General features: G+C 41.7%; 1 protein-coding gene across 11 annotated transcripts in view; it reads right to left on the reverse strand.

Moving 5' to 3' along the window:
• ntng1a (netrin g1a) overlaps positions 1-20,082 on the reverse strand; it is an 83,378-nt gene that overhangs the window by 12,843 nt on the left and 50,453 nt on the right. For all 11 annotated transcript variants that reach the window (XM_079662153.1, XM_079662152.1, XM_079662159.1 and 8 more), the window contains exons 4-5: positions 14,427-14,599; positions 2,888-2,914 (exon numbers count right to left, since the gene is read on the reverse strand). In XM_079662153.1, coding sequence (XP_079518279.1) covers positions 2,888-2,914; positions 14,427-14,599 — 200 coding nt within the window. The remainder of the gene's footprint in view (positions 1-2,887; positions 2,915-14,426; positions 14,600-20,082) is intronic.

The following is a 20,082-nucleotide window of genomic DNA, read 5'->3' on the forward strand; positions in this document are numbered from 1 at the left end:
CTTTACAACATAAATCATTGATTTTTAAAACTGCACGAACGAAAGACTATCATGCAGTTCCTCCCGTTTCTTCCTTTTATTCTATTTGTTTTATCCCCCCCAAAAACGTTTTACAATGGATCCTGTTGGGGTATTGTGGAATTAGTGATGACTGCCACACCTCCAGTGGGTTGAAGACACTTGAGACACTCGATGAGAGGCTCTTTGAAAGTGACAGATTTACAAAATAAAGTGCTGAAGAAAAAGGGCCCACCACGTCTCCACTCAAACTCAGGTCTTATATCTTGTAAATTGTCATGTCCCTTAATTTTTTGTTCTGAATTTAGTTCCTCTATTCCTGGTGAAGCGGTTTCCTAATGAATAAAGCTGACTTGTTAAAAAAACACACATGAGCAAACTGCGTTGTCTGGATCTATAACCTCTAATTGGTACAGTAAGTTCATTTTTAATTATTCTGTGTTGGCAATTGATTGGATGTTATACACATCTGGGTTCCATTCATTATTTCGTTATGGGGAATGTTCAGGTTAGGCAAGCTAAATGACTGGTGACGGATTTTAATCAATGCCATACCCATAATGAAATGCAATCTTGCGTCGATAGGATTGTTTTTTAAAATATTAATTTCCCTTTAATGGTCCGCATTAGGAAATTCTGCCTGACTTAATAAACTTGAAATAGAATTGAGAAAAGTCAATAAGGGATTCAATTGGCTTCAAACTAAAGCATGAACAACGCTGTGCTTTCTCTTTTTCTCCACAATGGTTTAGCTTTCAGTCAATTTAACAACCTCATGGACCTCCTATTCTTTTTAAGTCCACTTTATTCTTCCTTTATTAAGAACGCAGAACTAAAATTGGTTTGTGTTGCATCTAAAACAGCCTCATCCTCTTCAGTGTGTTCAGTTTTCTTGTTTGTTGGGAGGCTGTAGTGACAAGACAGCCTCTCGTGTGAAGAACTCTAAATCCCTGAGGGGCAATCTGGATGAGAAGTGAAGACGTTCGTTTGTGTATTTTGTACATCAACCCCCTTCCCAAAAAACAAACATACGCTCACACACACACACACACACACACACACACACACACACACACACACACACACACACACACACACACACACACACACACACACACACACACACACACACACACACACACACACACACACACACACACACACACACACACACACACACACACACACACACACACACACACACACACACACACACACACACACACACACACACACACACACACACACACACACACACACACACACACACACACACACACACACACACACACACACACACACACACACACACACACACACTTATCAGCATGCACACTCTCCCTGTAAAGGATTTGAGGACAGCCTATTTAGATGGGATAGAGAGGACTGACGTGATTATGTAAGCATGTATATACGAGGAGCATGCACACACATGCTAAACTCTCGTCAGGCAGTGCATTAGTTGGACACATTATTTCTAATGTGATGAGGTAGGAAGGCAAGCAGGGGGAGGTTTAGAGAGGGTAGTTTGGTGCTCTTGGTCACATGTCCATTTCTGACTCATGACACAGCATCAGGCTTTACAACCAGTGTTCACTTCCAATCTAAAGCCTGATTAAAACCACCTGGGAACACTCTGTTTCTGCCTGAGTCTGACACAGCAAGGTTTGGGAAACTTGCCCAGTGATCATCTTAGCCGTTAAACGATGAAAACAAGCGTGTCCTTATCGTGTCCTCGCTTGGCTTGGTTACACTAAGGAATGAACTAGATATTGGGTCAAAGTAGACACTCGCATTATAAAACAAGGAAAAAAAGAATGAATGTTTACTCAGAATGTCAAGCTATGGCTCTCATCTGGATGGGAAGTGGAGGGATAAGGCATTGCTGTTAATAGAGTATTGGTAATGTGCCCAAAAGGATTTTGACTTTATACTATTTCAACTTTTTTGCATATATATCAAAATATACTTTAAAACCAGTTAACATTTCTTACGAATAAAGGTAAATTGGTTTACTTTCGATAAGATAATGGTCCTTTTACTTCATTCCAGTGTATTCTAAAGTACATTTTAGCCAGAGCCGACAATATTGCAGCTACAGTATACTGTAGATGACTTGTCTTAATAACCATTTGACCGGCAAGTTGATCATTGGGGCCAGTTTATTAAAAACAAGCATGTCTCTTTAACCCTAGCCAGACTATGAAGGTCCAGGATCAGACATGGAGGGGGCAATTTACTAATCAATGCGCTAGAAACAGAGAAGATTCACTAAGAACAGGGCAATGACAAAAAAGATAAAGAGAATTGAGCCAGGCTGTGAATGCACTTTGACTTGTTCAATAAAGTCCCATGGTTCCTGTATCACAAAGCCTTCCAGGCAGCGGTAACATGAGACATGGCACCTCTCTTCTTCCTTCCCCTCCTTAGGGGCTACTGGTTGACGAAGATAATACCAGCCCAGGCGCTTGCGGCTTATATTAAAATGACCTCCTGTGACATTATACTGCCAGAGACGTCTTGGCACTTTAATAAAGTCTAGATGCCATTTATTTATAATGCATGGGAGAGAAGAAGAGAAAAAAACCGCCATTCTGCATGCAGAGCCAGGCAAGAGTCGTCTGGTTGAGTTGAGTCTGGATAAGGTAAATTAATATGCCTACATCATGAGAACATAGCCCCTAGCTATTGCTTATCTGTCTTCCCAAAAAACAAGGTTTGTCAACAGTTGTTGAGCAAACCTTTCTAGGAAGATTGGAATCAGAAATGAACATTTGGCACCAAGTTTAGGGATGTATGGTGAAGGGTGGCACAGTAAGCAAAGCAAAGCATCAAGCATTCATATAGTTATTTTGTAAGTTGTACTTACTAACTGGACCAATGTTATTAGGGATACCTGCAAGAGAGAAAGAGAAACAAACACAAGTTAATGGAGATCTAATTGTCTTTAAAGGCAATAACTTTAACGTTCGTCCTAGTAGTATATTGTATTGTTAGTCTTGCCATCCTCCCTCTCTGTTTATCAAGTTCATACCCCAACGCCCAATTCATTACATGAAATCTTGATGAGCAGTATAACATGAAACTGAAGACTTACAATACAATAGTATCAGGCCAGGGGTAGAAAGTGGCCCTTCCCTCACTTTTTACTCTTTCATTGCTTTACATTACATGTTATTAGCAGGTGCTGTTATCCAAAGCGACTTACATACACTTCAATTCGCAGGAGCATATAGGGTTAAGCATTTTGCCTGATGACATGAATGGGATTGAATCACTGACTCTTCGATTGATAGATCGGACACTGAGCCACAGTAGCTCTGTTTGGGACAACATCCATCCATCTTTGAACTCTTGCCTCCGTTTTGATCTCAACTACACACCTGTCAAGGTTTGTTCCGGCCAATAGGGACAGAGTGTGAACGGTTTGAGGGTTGTTAATATCTCTTTAGTTTCTTCTGGTTCCCTTCATTATTTCTGCTTTGATTTCCCTGTTGTTGCCTTGAAAGGTCATTGCTGCCCTCTTGTACAGCAAAAGATACACACCGGAAAATATTTCAAAATCACTGAAAAAAACTGTTTCAGCACAGCCCACAAGCTCACAGGCAGACTTTGATATTTTATATATTTTGAAGTTAAAAAGTTGACCCTTTCTCAGCACACTGTCTTTAAAACATGAGCTGCCAAAGACGCATGAGACGGAATCTGATGCACACAGACACGCAACATGTCAAATGATATCATATTTGGGAAATTCTGCGTCTGATTCCTGCCGTAGGAGAGCATGTCTTATCCTGCTGCCTGCCTGTCCATCCCTCCATCAAGCAATCCCTTGTGCCAGACTGTCACTGAGCAGATAATAAAGTCTGTCTCATCCCCATGGTGACCAGATCTCTCCCACACCAGGACGTTGGCTGGCCGTAGATCTGAGTTTAATTGAGATGTCTAGAAGGCAAAAATAGTCCTTGTACGAAGCTAATGATCTAGACCGACATCTTGGTTTTGTCCCTTTTTTCTCTGCGTCTATAAGCTTGAAGGTAACTGCGTTATATTTCTTGGTTGCTATTTGTTTTGGGAGGAATTTGCCAGATCAATGCCAGCTCCACTTTTTCTAATCATCTGTTTGGACTTGCCCTCCCTGCCCTCAATAAGGCAGCATGCCCACACGAACAAACAACCCCCTCACCATGAAAAGAGGAAGCATGCTGGGCAAGAGGAGAAATGCGCCCTCGTCGACTAAAGAGGAAGAAACTAAATAAATAGGCTTTTTTCCCCTCTCTACCTCACTTCTCTCCAATTACTCGCTTACCACCACATCTTCTGCTGAGGAAGCCGGGGAGGTATCTGTGCGGGATGTTTGGGGGGGCCTAATGTAGCCGTCACAAAATATCTCCAAGTACTCAGAGGGAAGGCGAGTATTTCCTGCGTAGGTGCATGTTTTTGTGTTTGTGGACTTTGATCAAACTCCTGTCATTCAATCACTCTTCCTCTGATCTCTGCCTGCAAGCTGTATTTAGGGAGCCAAATCTGTGGCCTGTCTGAAAGCTGTGAAGTGCAGGAGGCCTCTGCTGACATATGGAGAAGGAGCGAATCAGTGGTCAAACCTCAAGGGGCTGGGCAGATGCTAACCAGGAAGGACAAGGGCAAGGACAATTGCCTAACTCACAAAGCACCGTTTCATTTGTCTGGTATGAGCAGGTATAGCCTCAGTCTTGATATAAAGTACGTCAATCAAGTTCATATTCAAAACCCATTTTACAGGGTCGTAGCAATGCTAACGTAACTAGGCTACTGCAATCTCTACGTATGCATATGCCAAGCCAATTATACATCATCAAGTTTCTCACAAAGTCCAACATGTGAGACTGCAAGTTTTCCAGCTCTTTAAGTGAACTATAGGTAACACATTGCTAAACGAGTCTGATTAGGCTGACTCAGTGCAATAATACACAGGCGCTACCTGCATCGAATCTGGCAGGGGACCCGTTACATTAACCTGAGAGGGATGTAAATGTAAAACCAGGGAGCAGCAGAGAGGTGACTTCCATTAGTGTGTGTCACCAAACTATAAGTTCACAGTTGGAGCACAGAGAACATTCTTCAGATACACAGACACATATTCACACACATTCATCTGCATTGTATGAAACGTGTTTGCCTTTCCGAAATAAGTGTTGAGCCTACACAGTCAAATCCGGAGTGTTAATTTAACCCCAAATGTTCACTGGCAGTGTTAAAATTGACTCTTTAGGTGTTAAATTAAGACTTAAAGGGAGGGGTTCAAGTGTTAAATGACCACTTACGTGTTAAATGAACACTTAAAGAGTTAATTTGAACACTGAGAGCCAGTGAACATATGGTCCGTATTTCAGTGTTGAATTAACACTCCGGATTTTACTGTGTATCACTCCATTGTCAGAAAAGTGATCTGATCCACACAAAATGACTACGAAATCAGGACCCTTTGTAATTTGGTCTCGTTCAGGGCCAAATAACCTTTTCTTCCAGGTCATGGTTTGGAACACCAGTGGACTGTCAGAGCAATTATTCGCCGCTTTATGAACAACCTGTGGGGTTCGAGCAGATGTCCAGGATCCCATGTCGGGTCATTCGATTAATTTTCAATCACCGTCATTTCCAATCCCCTTCACCTGCCCGGGCCTGGCCATTACGGGGCATGGCTGCAATCTAATTTGGTCCTATCGCACAGGAAGAGCATTAGGAGCTGCTTATGTTGACGGTGTCCTCCATTGATTTTTTTAGGAGTTATGCAGGGATCATGGTTGCGATCCGTTGGGTGGTGAACGCGACGGGGTGTGTGATTCACTGAACATGATCTGTTCGCATGTGGGCTCAGCAACAGAATACACACACACACGAACAAATGTGGGCATTCAAATACAGAAGAGAGCCTTTGCCATGTGGGCCATCAACTGATCTACAATAAGTCTCACATGAGAGAGCCATGGTTACAATGTGTGTTGGAGGTTCATCCTTCACTGGTGCAGTTCCAGCTATGTTGTCATCCATCCAAGATCACCACTGTAACCGTGCTAATGGATAATCAGAAACCAATAATCAAATGTACTCTCATGGGTCTATGGGCTCTAAATCTTAGGCATACATCCTATTTCCTCGCTGAACAAGCTAATCTGTCATTTATTCACCCACATGTAGTTGTTGGCGTGGCAGTGTGTGTGTCATTACATTGTTTCTGTCAGTATCCATTCTGCTTTGACCTTCGATGTGTCTCACCTGTTTGTCTTGGTGCCACCTACTCTGAAAAGGGGCTTAACTGCTAAATTTCCCCCGCAGGCAAAGTTGGTAATTACTTTCCCTGGCTGCCATCATTTTATAGCAATCCATCATCAGGTGGAGCTCTTTGGCTATACAGAGCCTAGTGGTAGTGACAGCCATTGCTAACTGGTTAGCAGCGGAAAGGCTGCCAAAACAAAAGCAAACGGCGAGCAACTTGATTGAATTCCTTAGGAGCCAAATTACGGCCAGCCTCACAGGACTCAGGAGTGCCCGGCTAAACGCGCTCTCTTTCAGTGTGTAGATCTGAATTGAAGGTGGCAAGTCTTAAAGAGCCAAGGAGCCAAGTTGGAAGACACATTTTAAGATTTCAGGGAAGGAATGAGGTGTACGTCGGTGGTGGTGGTAGCTACGGGGGAAGTATACAAAAAATGGAGATGGAAGAAACAAATATTTGAAAGAAAGATTACCGTCACAGCTGCACAGAGCCGCGATGTGGAAAAGACAGAGTAAACAAGCTTGGTCTCTGGGGTGGTTGGGGGTGTTGTGGGAGAGAGAGAGAAAGAGAATGTGAGCATGAAACAAAACCCAGAGATGGAGCAAGAATAGGCGCAGGCAGAAGAAGAAGATGATGGTGGGGAAGAAGGGCAGAAGAGCAACAGAATGAGGGGATGCAAAACAACGGGCAATGAGGGAGAAAAAAAAGCGAACGGGATAAAAAGGAAATTCAAATAGCTGTGGAAAAAGGAAAGAGGCATAAATGAGTGGGTGATGTTGCACGTGAGGGGGAGAAGATGGGAGTGAAGCTATGTGAGCCCAGAAAATGTGTGTATGTGTGAAGATCTGTAAACACGTGGCATTAAATGAATGTAAGTAAAATACTGTTTTTAGAGCAGTCTGTCCTTTTTACATCTAAGCAACGGAAATGATCCATTTAAAAATGATTACCTTATTTTTTTTTATCAACCACTGCTTTTGAATTGAATTTATAAATGGAACAAGTGTATTAGCACATACTGGCATGTGTAATGTGATTACACGAGTGCTTTATTAGCGCTTCATTAGTAAAGTAATGTGATTACATCAATGCATTAGTAAGTAATGTGCTAACCAGGGCTCAATAATCCATTTAATATTTAAACAATTCATTTTTGGAGTTGGTTTACTTTGTAAACCACATCATTTATGCTCAACAATCACGTCTCAGAGGCTCCTATACAGTAAACATTGTGTGTCTTCATTCACAAAATAATTAGATTTATTCTTCAATGCGATGTAGACCATTGTTAGTTCCTTTGGGATTTGGATTTATCTTTGAAATATGTATAGAAACCTACTTTCTTTACACAAGAGGAAGGTTTAATCAGGTCTATATTTGTGTATGTGTGTTTGGTCACATTTCTATGATCAGCATCTCCCAGGAGGACTGGCAAAATACCTTAAGAATGTAGCATCTGATGTCCCTGCATTAAGAACACTAGTTAGAGAACAACAGCATTAAAGTTGAATTTGTTGTTTTAATAATAACTGTCCTTGTCCAGATATGACAAGCCTTCTTTTCATTTTCACCTGGGACCGAGAAGTGCCCGGTTTTATTCAGATGGTGAAAGTCTCATGTGGATTTTTCTCTTCAGGCAGTGGATTAATCATTACAGTGAAACCCACAGCGTGTCCATGCTTTTAAATGCTTTGATCAAAGGAGATCCTCAAACTGTGAGGCTGCTTCTACTAAATCTGAACAAGTGTCTCCTAATCCTGTCCTGACAAGGAGATCTATACGTTTTATCAAGCAGCAGACAGAAAAAAAAGGCTTAATCTCTTCAAACTTTCTGAAATGATGACTTTCTGAATAGAGTTATTACACAAAAACAGTAAATTTTTGTGTGAGTATCAGAGCATGGTAATCATTGTTTCAATTTTTGAATAAATACACTTATACTAAGTGAGGTCAAAATGCAATGGTAATATAGATATGGATTTTAATATATGGCAAATTAAAGTTGTTATTAGTCTGTTAAAAATATAATACCTTAAAGATTATTCTAACATTTAGGAAAATAGATTTATCCGGCTACAGCCAGCAGATAATTAGCTTGGTTCTGCAAAGAGACTTCAGAGTTGACTTCTTCTCTGTATGCTAAACTTAGTAAAGACATGAATCCAGCGCATATTCCCCAAAAGATAACACAACGTGTGCCTTTTAGACAAGCAATACATAAATTGTTAATTAGCAAGCTTTAGGGGTGCTAGCAGGCAGATTTATTTCAAACCTTTGGATTGATCTAGGCTAGCTGTTACCCCATTGTTAAAGATAACCTAGTTGTACCTTTATTTAAAGTGTACATTCAGTTTATTAGGAAAGAAAAACAAAGATATAGATTTCATTGAAGTAATTCAAGCTTGAGTTATACTTTGTGTTGAAGCTACATTAGACAGTTGCTACTGACATCCAGCAGCTAACATGCTAAGCTAATATGTTTTATTTTACTACACATAATATTCAGACACAAACATTTCCTCCAGTTGAAAGTGCATTTGAAGATTTTCACGTACAAACAAAATTAGGGTATATTTTTAAATTTTCTAAATCAACTTTTCAAAGGCCACCAGTCACTGCCCCCCCCCCCCAGCCCCCCCTCCCGCTGCTATCTCCCTCAATGTCCTCAGCCCTACAGTGAAATGAACTGCCATGGTTAATTCTCAAACTGATCCCTCTCCTTCTGTCTCCACAGAGGGAAAAAACGAGAATGCGTGAGGCTGAGAGACGGGTGAGGGGAGAGGGGGGGTGAGAGACATAGATGGAGAGAGGAAAAGCGAGAGAGACAGAGCCACCCCAGAAGGCTGAGTTAGCTGTGACAGAGAGTGATGCCCACTTCCCCTCCTTCTATCTCCACCATCCTTTTCTCTCTTCATCACTTTTTAAATCATGTTCTTCTTCTTCTTAACGCCATTGTACGACAAAATATCGCCCCCGCCTCCTCCCCCTCCCCAACTCCACACCCCCAATGATGATTCATCGATCTCCTTATCGCATCAGACGTCTTGATGGGCAAAGTAAAAATAAATTAAATCTTAATTACATTTTCATCTTTGACAAATTTGTCTCCGAAGAGCTGCCATATGCTCACTGGGCTTGGGGGAAAACATTGAGAGTGAAGGAGACTTTTGGAATTGGACTTGAATAGGCTTGACAATTACCAAACAGCACAAGGTGCATTTTTCTGTCAGACTTTTCTTTTCTATTCAGGAGGGAAAGCCTTGCATTTCTATAGATTTTCCACTGTGTTATTACATTATGGATTTTCTCCCCTCCAAGACAAAGTATAATAATGCACTTTATACTAAGACTGTTTTTCATCACTTGCAGGGCAAAGGGAGAGTGTGTGTCCTTGTGTAGTAGTTATGGATGTGTGTGTGTGTGTGTGTGTGTGTGTGTGTGTGTGTGTGTGTGTGTGTGTGTGTGTGTGTGTGTGTGTGTGAAATAAGGAGGTCTGGATGAGCACCTGTGTGTGTGTGTGTGTGTGTGTGTGTCACCTTTTTTAATAATGTGCTGTCAATCTGGGCTCTGGGAATGGCCATTTTACTAACCCTCCCTAGATCTCATAACACGGATCCTCTGGGAGGCAGAATAAGTCATCAGCCGGTGGCCCAGAGTCCTCCAGCACCACAGAGGGAAGAAATCACAGCGGATGCAATAAGGGGACAGAGCGGGATAAAACGTAGGCTTACAAATGAATGCAGGAACGCTCCAACTTATAGCCCTGCCTCTCTTCACCCTGCTGTTTGAGCTGATGTATGGCAGGCAAACTGGAGAGGATAACAAGAATGGGCCGATGGTGATTGTTTTTATGCTAACGTGATTGATATTGATCGTAGCTTAGTTCGTGACTTCAGTGCCACTAAACTTCCTAATGTAAGGAGACATTTTCTTTTTTTTCACCACTTGAGAAGAGTTTGGGATCCAAATAAACTAACAGCAAACGTTTGGGTGTAAGATAGAGAACCTTTATAAAAAGAGGGAACAGAGATATTGCCAAATATTGCTGGTTAAAAGCTTTGGATTCCTTCTTTTATTTGAGGCAAGTTTATCAGGAAAGCGCAATATCTCAAAGGAAGGGCCGCCTGCAAGACATTTTTATGTTCTTATCTATATACTCAGGAGTGCTATGAGTTTGATTCAGCACACTCTCTAACGGCACAATACATTTGTAAATTGCTCGTTTTAACTTCATGAAACATAAGTGTTCATGAGTAGGTGCGCTTTTGGGAGATAAAGTCATTAGCATCAGGGTTCCACTCTGTTTTTGGAACATTTGTACATGCAGGCTAATTGCTTACATTAATATGAACATGTTTCTAGGTCATGTCTTGTTTTTATTCTAGAAAGAAAACCCTATTTTTACCTAAACCTTTAAAATGTCAAGAAGTTTGAAGATGAAACACTCTTCAGAAATATGCACACTCAGCACAGTCCATGGTTAAATCAGCATGGTAACTGTTTTCTTCAGTTAATGTGAATACTTGAGATCATTTGAATGATAGAGCTGGCAGTTCATCCTTAAGTACAGATGAAACAAACTTGTAATTGACAGTTAAAGTGCACTAAAGCCCTTACCCTGCACACTCAGTTTGCACATACGGAGGGAGAGGGCGTGCAGTCTTTTCACTCACTGCTGTGGGTGTTATTTTAAAAGGATAGGAAGACAGTATCAAAGAGTGAAGTCAGACACAGGGCATCTGCTGAACCCTGTAACGCTCACATATGCAATAATCCTACTGCACCTGCTGTACACTGCAACATGCGTAATACATTATCCATCCACCCATCTTCTCCCGCTTATCCGTGGTCGGGTCGCGGGGGTAGCAGTTCCAGCAGAGAGCCCCAAACTTTCTTGCGTAATACATTAGTTATAGCATATTGCTGATATGGAACAGGGTGTTCCCTTATATTTGACTGCTTCAGTTCAAGCTTTTGTAATAATAATTTGTTACAGTTTTGATATAATTAGTAGTTATTGTAATTGTGTAATTTGTTGGTCCAATATCTGCTCTTGATATTATTTTATGTCAAAATAGCTCTGTTTGATTAGTCTAAACCACAGCAAGGGACAACAGATACAAATATCCTGTACTTTATAAAACGGACAAGTCATCATCATCATCATCATCATCATCATCATCATCATCATCATCATCATCATCATCATCATCATCATCATCTTCTTCTTTATTCAAAGAGACTCTTGGTCCATTATTACAATACATACAACACTCAAATATAAATTAAAAAAGGCAGTTATACCAATGTTTCCACAGAGGTGACTGGTATGGTACAGCACTGAGACACGGATTTGACAGCAGCATAATGACAGAGTTATGAGAAACATTCAATCGACAGATGAATTTGTACATTAGATTTCTCAAAAGAGCATGGAACGTGTTGACTCGTGCATTACAAAACATTTCACTTGCACTGCACCACCTTGGTTTTCTAAGGCAGCAGTATACGCAGACAGTCATTATATGCAAACTGGAGCTTCCGGAGGCTCGCCTTCTTATACTTGACCCACAAGGGGGCAGTATAGAGAGGAGTGCAATAAGCTCTAAAGAGGTTCACCATAACCTTATCTGAACACCAAGAGAATTTTCTAGCCAACATGTTGGCTTGTATATATAAGACACGCCGCTGTCTATAGATGTCATCATCATCAGCCATTTCATCGTTGATGATGTGTCCCAGATATTTTGTTTTACAGCAAACAGACAGCACCTGTCCTGACAGACAGAATGTTGGAAAACAAAAGTTCTTATCCCGTTTTGCTCTGCAGATCATTACAGCGCTCTTCTTAGCATTGTATTTAACGTCAAATTTGACTCCGTAATCAGAACAAACATTTAGCAACTGTTGAAAACCAGCACTGCTAGGAGAAACAATTGCCAGATCATCAGCATACATAAGATGGTTTACAATCACATTACCAATCACACACCCTGTTTCACAGACATTTAAATCATCTAATAGATCATTCATATAGATATTAAAAAGGCATGGTGAGAGGAGCCCCCCCTGGCGAACTCCATTAACACCAAATGGCGCCGAGACTGCATTCCCCCATTTGATCCGCATGCTCTGATTGGCATACCAATAAGCCAGGATCCTAATTATACTGTTAGGCACACCCCTTTGTCTCAATTTTAAAAACAGTTTATGATGCTTAACTCGGTCAAAAGCCTTAGAGGCATCAATGAAACCAATCAGAACAGTGGAATTCTGTCTTCTATATGTTTCTACCATTTCCTTCAAAGCATAGATGCATGCTTAGCCTTGAAGCCAAACTGTTTTTCTGAGGTACATAAATAAGAACATAGTCTATCCAACAAAATTCTTTCCAGGACTTTGGATAACACACTGGCTAGAGCAATTGGTCTATAGTTATCCGAGCTCCCTACCTTGCCCGCTTTGTCCTTAATGACAGGGACCAAAGTAACAGTCACAAAGAGTCTGGCAACACACCATGAGTCATGAGGCCGGTAAAACAAATGGCAAGAAGAACTGCAACCTTCGGGCTTGCCAGTTTAAGGTGCTCTGCAGTGATTCGGTCAGAGCCGCATGCTTTGTTATCAGCTAGCTGTGCAATTGATCAATAAACCTCATTAGCTGTGATTCCCACTGTGTCACTTTTCACAACATTACCAACTTTGTAGGGGTCACTTTTAACACAGTTAAGTATAGTAGAGTAATGTTGCCTCCACAACTCCGCTATGTTATGGGCTCCAGATACTCCCTCTATGGTACATGGTAACGATGTACTGGCCCTGTTCAGAGCTCTCACCTCCTTCCAGAAGCCAGTCACATCATTATGAAGGAGCTTTTCAGACATAGAATCCGCTCTCAATGTTTCTGTATGTTTGTTGACATAACAAACTGCATATTTATATCTAGCATTTGTAAGCTTTTTGAGATCCAGGACAGGCCCCTCTCTGGGCCTTCCTGCCCGGACCCAGGCCCCAAAAGCATTCTTGGCTTCAGCGTATTGATCAGCCACATGTTTATTCCACCCTGGCTTGACGTTGTGTCTCTTCCTAGAGTAGGTATAGCACGGTCTACTGGCCTCCCATACAGCTCCCACAATACAGTCATACATGTTACAGAGGTCTTCACGGTGAGAGCTTTCATTACAACCCACATCAACACACAGAGTTGCCACTTTGGGTAGATATACAGTACATCACTCAATAGGACATCAGTTCTCCCATAGTACAATAGCCTATCCTCATTTGTGAGCTTGGACCAATCCACTTTAGTGGTACAGGCATTTTTAACCTCCTGAGACATCTCAGGGAGACTACCATAATCTAGTGACATTATAAAAGGAATGTGATCTGACATTGATGCCTCATACACAATCTCAATTGATCTTACAATGTCATGGTCATTAGCAGTGCTTATGCAATGGTCAAGCCATGAAGTTGTATGCCAGGCCCCGCTTATATATGAATAGCTATCTGTAGGCAGAAGTATTTGGTTTGATAATATAAGATTGTTATCATCACAAAACTGTAGCATATGCATAGCAAACAAGGACCTTTTGTCTGATATGTCAGCATTCATATCACCCACTACATAAACACTGGTGGAATGATTATCAACAATAAAAGAATGTATAAAAGCAAGTCTGTTCAGGTATTCATCTTCTTCGCGTCGGGCCAAACCACGCCCCTTAGCTGTGATATAATGAGCATATACCACGACCTGTCGTGAGCTATTGCTTAAATATAGACCCACAATAGAAGGTAAATCCACACTCTGTTTGCTCAATAAACTTTTATCTTATTGTCACATTTGTTATTGCTTTGCATGGCTTTGAAACCCCAGAACTCTAGATGACACACAGAATGCTGCTAATTGGGAACCGGCAACAAAAGCCTTGGGGAAGTCTTCAATATTCTGTTCATATCTATATCTATATTAATACCTATATTGTCATGTGACCCATCCTTTTTAATTACTCAACATGTGTGTGTGTGTGTGTGTGTGTGTGTGTGTGTGTGTGTGTGTGTGTGTGTGTGTGTTTGTGTGTGTGTGTGTGTGCGTACGTGTGTGCGTGTGTGTGTGTGTGTGTGTGTGTGTGTGTGTGTGTGTGTGTACTCACAGATATTAGCGGTGCCCTTGGGGATGGGCAGGTAGGAGCCAGAACTCCAGGCTCGGCCCTGGTAGCTCTTCTTGCAGCGGCCACAGTCAGGCCCAGTGGTGTTGTGTTCACACTCGCAGCCCAACTTCTCTTTGTCAAACACACAGCTGTTGGCGTGAAGGTTGCACTTGCACCTGTCAAGAGTGGTAGAGAGAGGGAGGGAATTTGAAAGGGAAAAATATGTGAACATGAGTGAATTTTCTGGCACTGAATGAACATCAGACAGATTCTATTTTGTTGGCTGAAGGGCAGCATGTCCTTGACTAGCGGTGGCATTGGAACACAGTCAGACCGGCTATAACAGTTGCTTGTTCAACTTAAGAGGAGCTAGTTCAAAGGCAAGCAATTGCACGAACAAATCTGGCATCATTATTTCTTCCCTTTTTCTTCCCCCCCCCCCTCGGGAAGGTAGTTTTAATTGTCCCACTGGAGGATGCAAAACTGTAAGGTCATAGTCGATGGGAGGGGGAAGATGAGGAGGGAGAGAGGGACAAAGAGGTGCGAGGGGGGGGCTGATGAAAACAAGCCAAGTTAAATGGGAAAACGAAGGCACAGAGGCTTGTGGATCTGCGAGGCGAGAAATAGCTCAGAGTTAGCCAGAGGGCGGCGGTGAGCAACAGCACGGCTACGTTAGCTATGACAAATTAATATGAGATGAGATCTCAGAAGCATATTTCCACTTTGGAGAGAGGGACTCCCTTAAGGTGCACTTAATTCTCATGCACATCCTTCTTGCAGAACCTTCATTTAACAATAAACTCAACTAAATTCATTTTGTGCTGTGGCTAGATGAGCATTGAGGGGATATCTATCTGTTCAATTAATTTATGATCCTCGCGCAGCGTACTTTGAGGAATATGGGGAATTGTTAAGACTTATTTTTGAAAGACATTTGCATAGAAGACAATGTGAGTGAGTCGTTTCAAAATCCAGTATGCAAAGGAAGTCATGAAGCGTTGTTTCATGGCATTTCAACATAGTCCTTTGGGGTTTCCAATGGTTTATTTGACTTTAGATATAGGACAATTTTAGATATATTAGATATAGTGCGTAAACATAAGGATCACATTTTTCTATTTGAGAATGTATAATTGTTGTGTGTACACATGTATTAGCCTTTCGAATAATGATAAGATCACATCCCACAGGCATAGCAGAGGAACACATATGTGAGAATACAGTTCAATGACCACAATTCAGCTTTCAACACAATTTTGCCCTCCAATCTCATCATCAAGCTCAGGGACCTCAGGCTAAGCAGTGCCCTCTGTGCAGTGCGGGTGGGAAACATCCCAACCTCCACCCTGATCCTCAACACCGGAGCCCCTCTAGGCTGCGTGCTCAGCCCTCTCCTCTACTTCCTTTTCACACTACTGCGTGGCCACACACAGCTCCAACACCATCGTGAAGTTTGCTGACGACACGACCGTCATCGGCCTGATCGCCGACGGCGACGAGACGGCGTACAGAGAGGAGGATAACAACCTCCATCTCAAAGTCAGCAAAACCAAGGAGCTGATTGTGGATTACAGGAAGCAGCAGGGAGAGGGACACGCCCCCATCGCCATTAATGGGACTAGGTTGGAGAGAGTCAGCAGCTTCAGGTTCCTCTGTGTCCACATCACTGAGGACCTGACATGGACTCATCACATTAACACCATCACCAAAAAAGTGGCTCTTTTGTCTGGTGTTTTGGTTGGCCTGCTACAAGAGAGTTTGACTGATCTGAGATCTAATGCAGAAATGTGACACGACACACTCCACAAACATTACCAGCATGAGGATGCTTTATTTTCGAAGATAACAGTAATGTGTCCTAAGCGCAGAGTGAGTCATGACATAGTATCAATGCCAACCCTGGCTGCAACTTAAATAAAAAACTGGAAAACTGAATTCCAACACGCATGACTCATCCTGAAATCATGGAACTGTGTTTGTTTATTTTAGGATTAAAGGCTAAGAGCCAAACAAAATGGCACAATACAAACCAGACTTCTTACTTTGAAAATGCTTTTTCTTTACTAAGAGAAAGGTTAAAGTCATTTTTCTATTCCTTCCTAAGGCAGAGTGAGAGCTAGACTAAAAAAGGTGAATGAGATGACACCTACAGCCCTACAGTTGTGTTCGCTATCGTCTTAGTTAGAGATGAGTTTGACAGCTGGTCTCTGTCAAACCCTGCCGATTCTGCTTGATACGTGGGTACTAGGACTGCAGATGGAAATGAGCTATTAGCTATAATCTGGCATAATTCATATCTTCTCTTTTCTGAGATGAATGTATTTGTATGCATAGTCCTTCTTGAAATAAATACATAATTCAAAAATAAAAAACTCCAATAATGTGGAGGTTCTACATTCTTCAAATCACTCAACACTCCTTTACCCTGACCCTGAAGTTACCTGCTTGTTGTGGTTTGATACCTGGCTACTTTGTAGTACTCTTTAGTACCAGGCTACGGAGTAGTCTTTATTTGGAGTCAGTAGCTCATGGAAAATAAGGTTGACAGAAGTAAGAATAACACCTGTTATTATATCATGTCTGAAACATTTGAAAGCATTTCCTATCTCATGCTACTCATGTTCTTTCCATGTTGTAGCTTCAGGATGTGAGCAGTAATAAGGCTGCCTGCCACTCACTACTGTACGAGTGTTTCTGTTTCCTAGGCTAACAGAAACCCATTACATACCTAAATCCAATCTTTGAGTTTGAAACAATCCAGATTCAAATGAATGCAATCCCAGCTGCTGATTTTATTTCAATTGTCCACATTTGTTTTATCGCACTTACAATGTAATGAGTGATGTTTGTTCCTAGGAAGGGACTTTTCTGAAAGCGTCGTACCTAATCTAGGTAATAAGCACCCATATAAAAATAAAGTCTACTTAAGTATTCTCAAATAAATAATAGCCAGCACTTTAGAGCCTCTAAAGGAGTCCACTTTGAGGAGCTAGACTGTGACATCCCTTTGTAACACTGGATTAAATCTTCAGCAGCTATGGCAGTTATATCCAGACCACACTGAGACGCAGAGGGATTGATCGAGATAAAGTGGTGTGAGTTGAGTCAGCGTCCATTAGTGGCTAAAATCAAGGTAAGAACAGAATGAAGTCCTACACAGCCCTGGTCAATTCACTTCCCTTCCTTCTCTGTTATAACAGTCTTGATAGTGTGTATGTGTGTGTGAGTGTGTGGACGTGAGGAGCGGCTGGAGGATGAGCTGTGAAACGACTTCACATGGCCCTTTGTGGTTTAACCTTCAGCTTTTTTTAACATCGGCAACAATTTAATCAGCGTCCAGAAATGATACTGCCGTCGGCATAATGGTGGAGACCGCCGCTCACGCCCTGAGGGTCTTATACCCACAAGAACTGTTGTGCTGCCAATCAGCAGTGGCCCCTGAATGTGGATACCAAGGGAGGCTCCCTCATCGCTGTGCCAGCAGCAACATTTTCAGAGAAGGATCTCAGTAAACGTGCATTTGACAGCATTTTAATAGCAAAATCCCTCCAGCGCTCCCCAACGTGTGTTTTTTGTCTTAATTTCCCTTTTGGCTCCGCTTCACTTTGAAAACTCTGTAGGTTTTCTCCTTCTGACTCTCCGTCATTCTTTATATCATTCTTTTCATATCTCTCTTCTGCATCCACCTATTAATCTCCTGTTAATAAATATTCATGGAGCTTAAGCATCTTTGTTTTTGTGTGGTGCTCTCAAAGTGATATTGCTTGAGGCAATATTGAGTGTGCCAGCCACCGGCGGTGAGCGAAAGGTCCTGATATGTATTCATAAAATTACCCATGAGGCTATGAGCTCAAATTGCTTGACTGGCAAAAGAAAAGAAAAAAAAACCTTGAGTGAAGTTTACATTCCATTTTTTCTGAGAGAAAGCAGCACACATATTCTCAAATCTGACAAAAGTTTAAAGTTCTCCTTAAAATGTGGGAGACAGGAAATATTGTTTGGCCCAAATGTATTATTTTCCTTTATCCTGGTGGAAACGAGAGCGGCCCAACGGACTTAGCTCACCTGGAGCAGTGTGTCTATGACCTCTGCAGTAATGGGATTCTGATTGACACCATGGGTTCAGGCGACATATTGCGCCTTTCCACTGATGATGCCAGCAGCCACAAACAAAAACAGACCAAAACAATGCCCTGTTTCAGAATTTTTATTCCGTATCCTTTCTATTACTTCAGCCAATATCGGCATCATCTTCGTTTAGCCAAGTTCCTTCCCTGACATTGCTCTATTTAGCTCGTAGCGGCTTCAAAGCCAAAGTATCAGCCACTAATTGATAGTAATTATCCATAATCCAAGCCTACAACATCCCCGACGCACAAAGCTGCTGAACCCAACAAATTGAGCAGACTAAACTCAACATGGTCCTTAAGTGGGTTAACTAAGTGAAGCAATTAAATTTCAATCTAACGCCCAGGTGTTTTCATATGCAGCCAATTGGGTCAAACACGGCTAATAAACACTTTTTTAAAGCCTGTGTCTGCATTCAGTGTGGCGTGCAAATAAGCGACAACAGACAGGGGGTTGCAGAGGTCGGGCAGTGGGGTGGGGGGGTGTCCGGGGGGTCTGGTGGTTCAGAGAGCACTCAGGCTTAATTATGTGTGATGAAAAAGGAAATATAAAAACAGGAGTGGCTGTTAAAATGGCCTTCAGGCGTGTGTTTGTTTAAGTTATATTTCACACACACGCACACACCTACATTACCGAAAGGGGACGGTAACTCCATGCTGACGAAATGGGGACTGGTAAAAAGATACCATAGAACATTTTAACACACACACACACACACACACACACACACACACACACACACACACACACACACACACACACACACACACACACACACACACACACACACACACACACACACACACACACACACACACACACACACACACACACACACACACACACACACACACACACACACACACACACACACACACGGTTAACATCTATATGTACTGAGTTCATTTCTGTATTGCTGCTGTTCGGTGTACAAAAAGAAGACTTCAAGTAGATTGTTTTCTTCTAGTTCCTAAACATTTTGTTATACAAAGTTTAATCTTTATATCGTTTACCTATTGTGCATAATTTTCAAAGAATAGTTCCATATTTTTGGAAATGCACTTTACTTTATGCACACGCACACGCACCGTTTTATAGCTCTTACACATTGACATGTATACCTTGCAGCTGACGTATGTATTGGCTTGAAACATATCATCCTGTCTGCTTACGTCTTACTTACTAATTTCCTCCTCTACCTCTTTCCCCCAGCCTGCTCTGCATTGTGGGAGGAAGAGGATTAAATGGGATATCAGCACGATGTCTCCTGGGATGGACCTCGCCCGTAAACCTCCCCTTAATTGCATCCTTCTGTATCAGAAAGTATGCAGTTAAGAGGCAAATGGAGATTGTGAGAAGAATCATGGCCCATTCTTTACTTCTTTCTTATATTTTTTGTTGCATGCGAAAAAAGTAATTTACAGAGCAACTGATTTATAGGGCTTTTAAGTATTTAAAAATGCAATTTGATCTATCTTAGATGACAGAACTTGTTGCAGATCTCACATCGAGGTGAATACATTTGTTTAAA

The sequence above is a fragment of the Notothenia rossii genome, assembly GCF_949606895.1.
Source record: "Notothenia rossii genome assembly, chromosome: 12".
Lineage (NCBI taxonomy): Eukaryota > Metazoa > Chordata > Actinopteri > Perciformes > Nototheniidae > Notothenia > Notothenia rossii.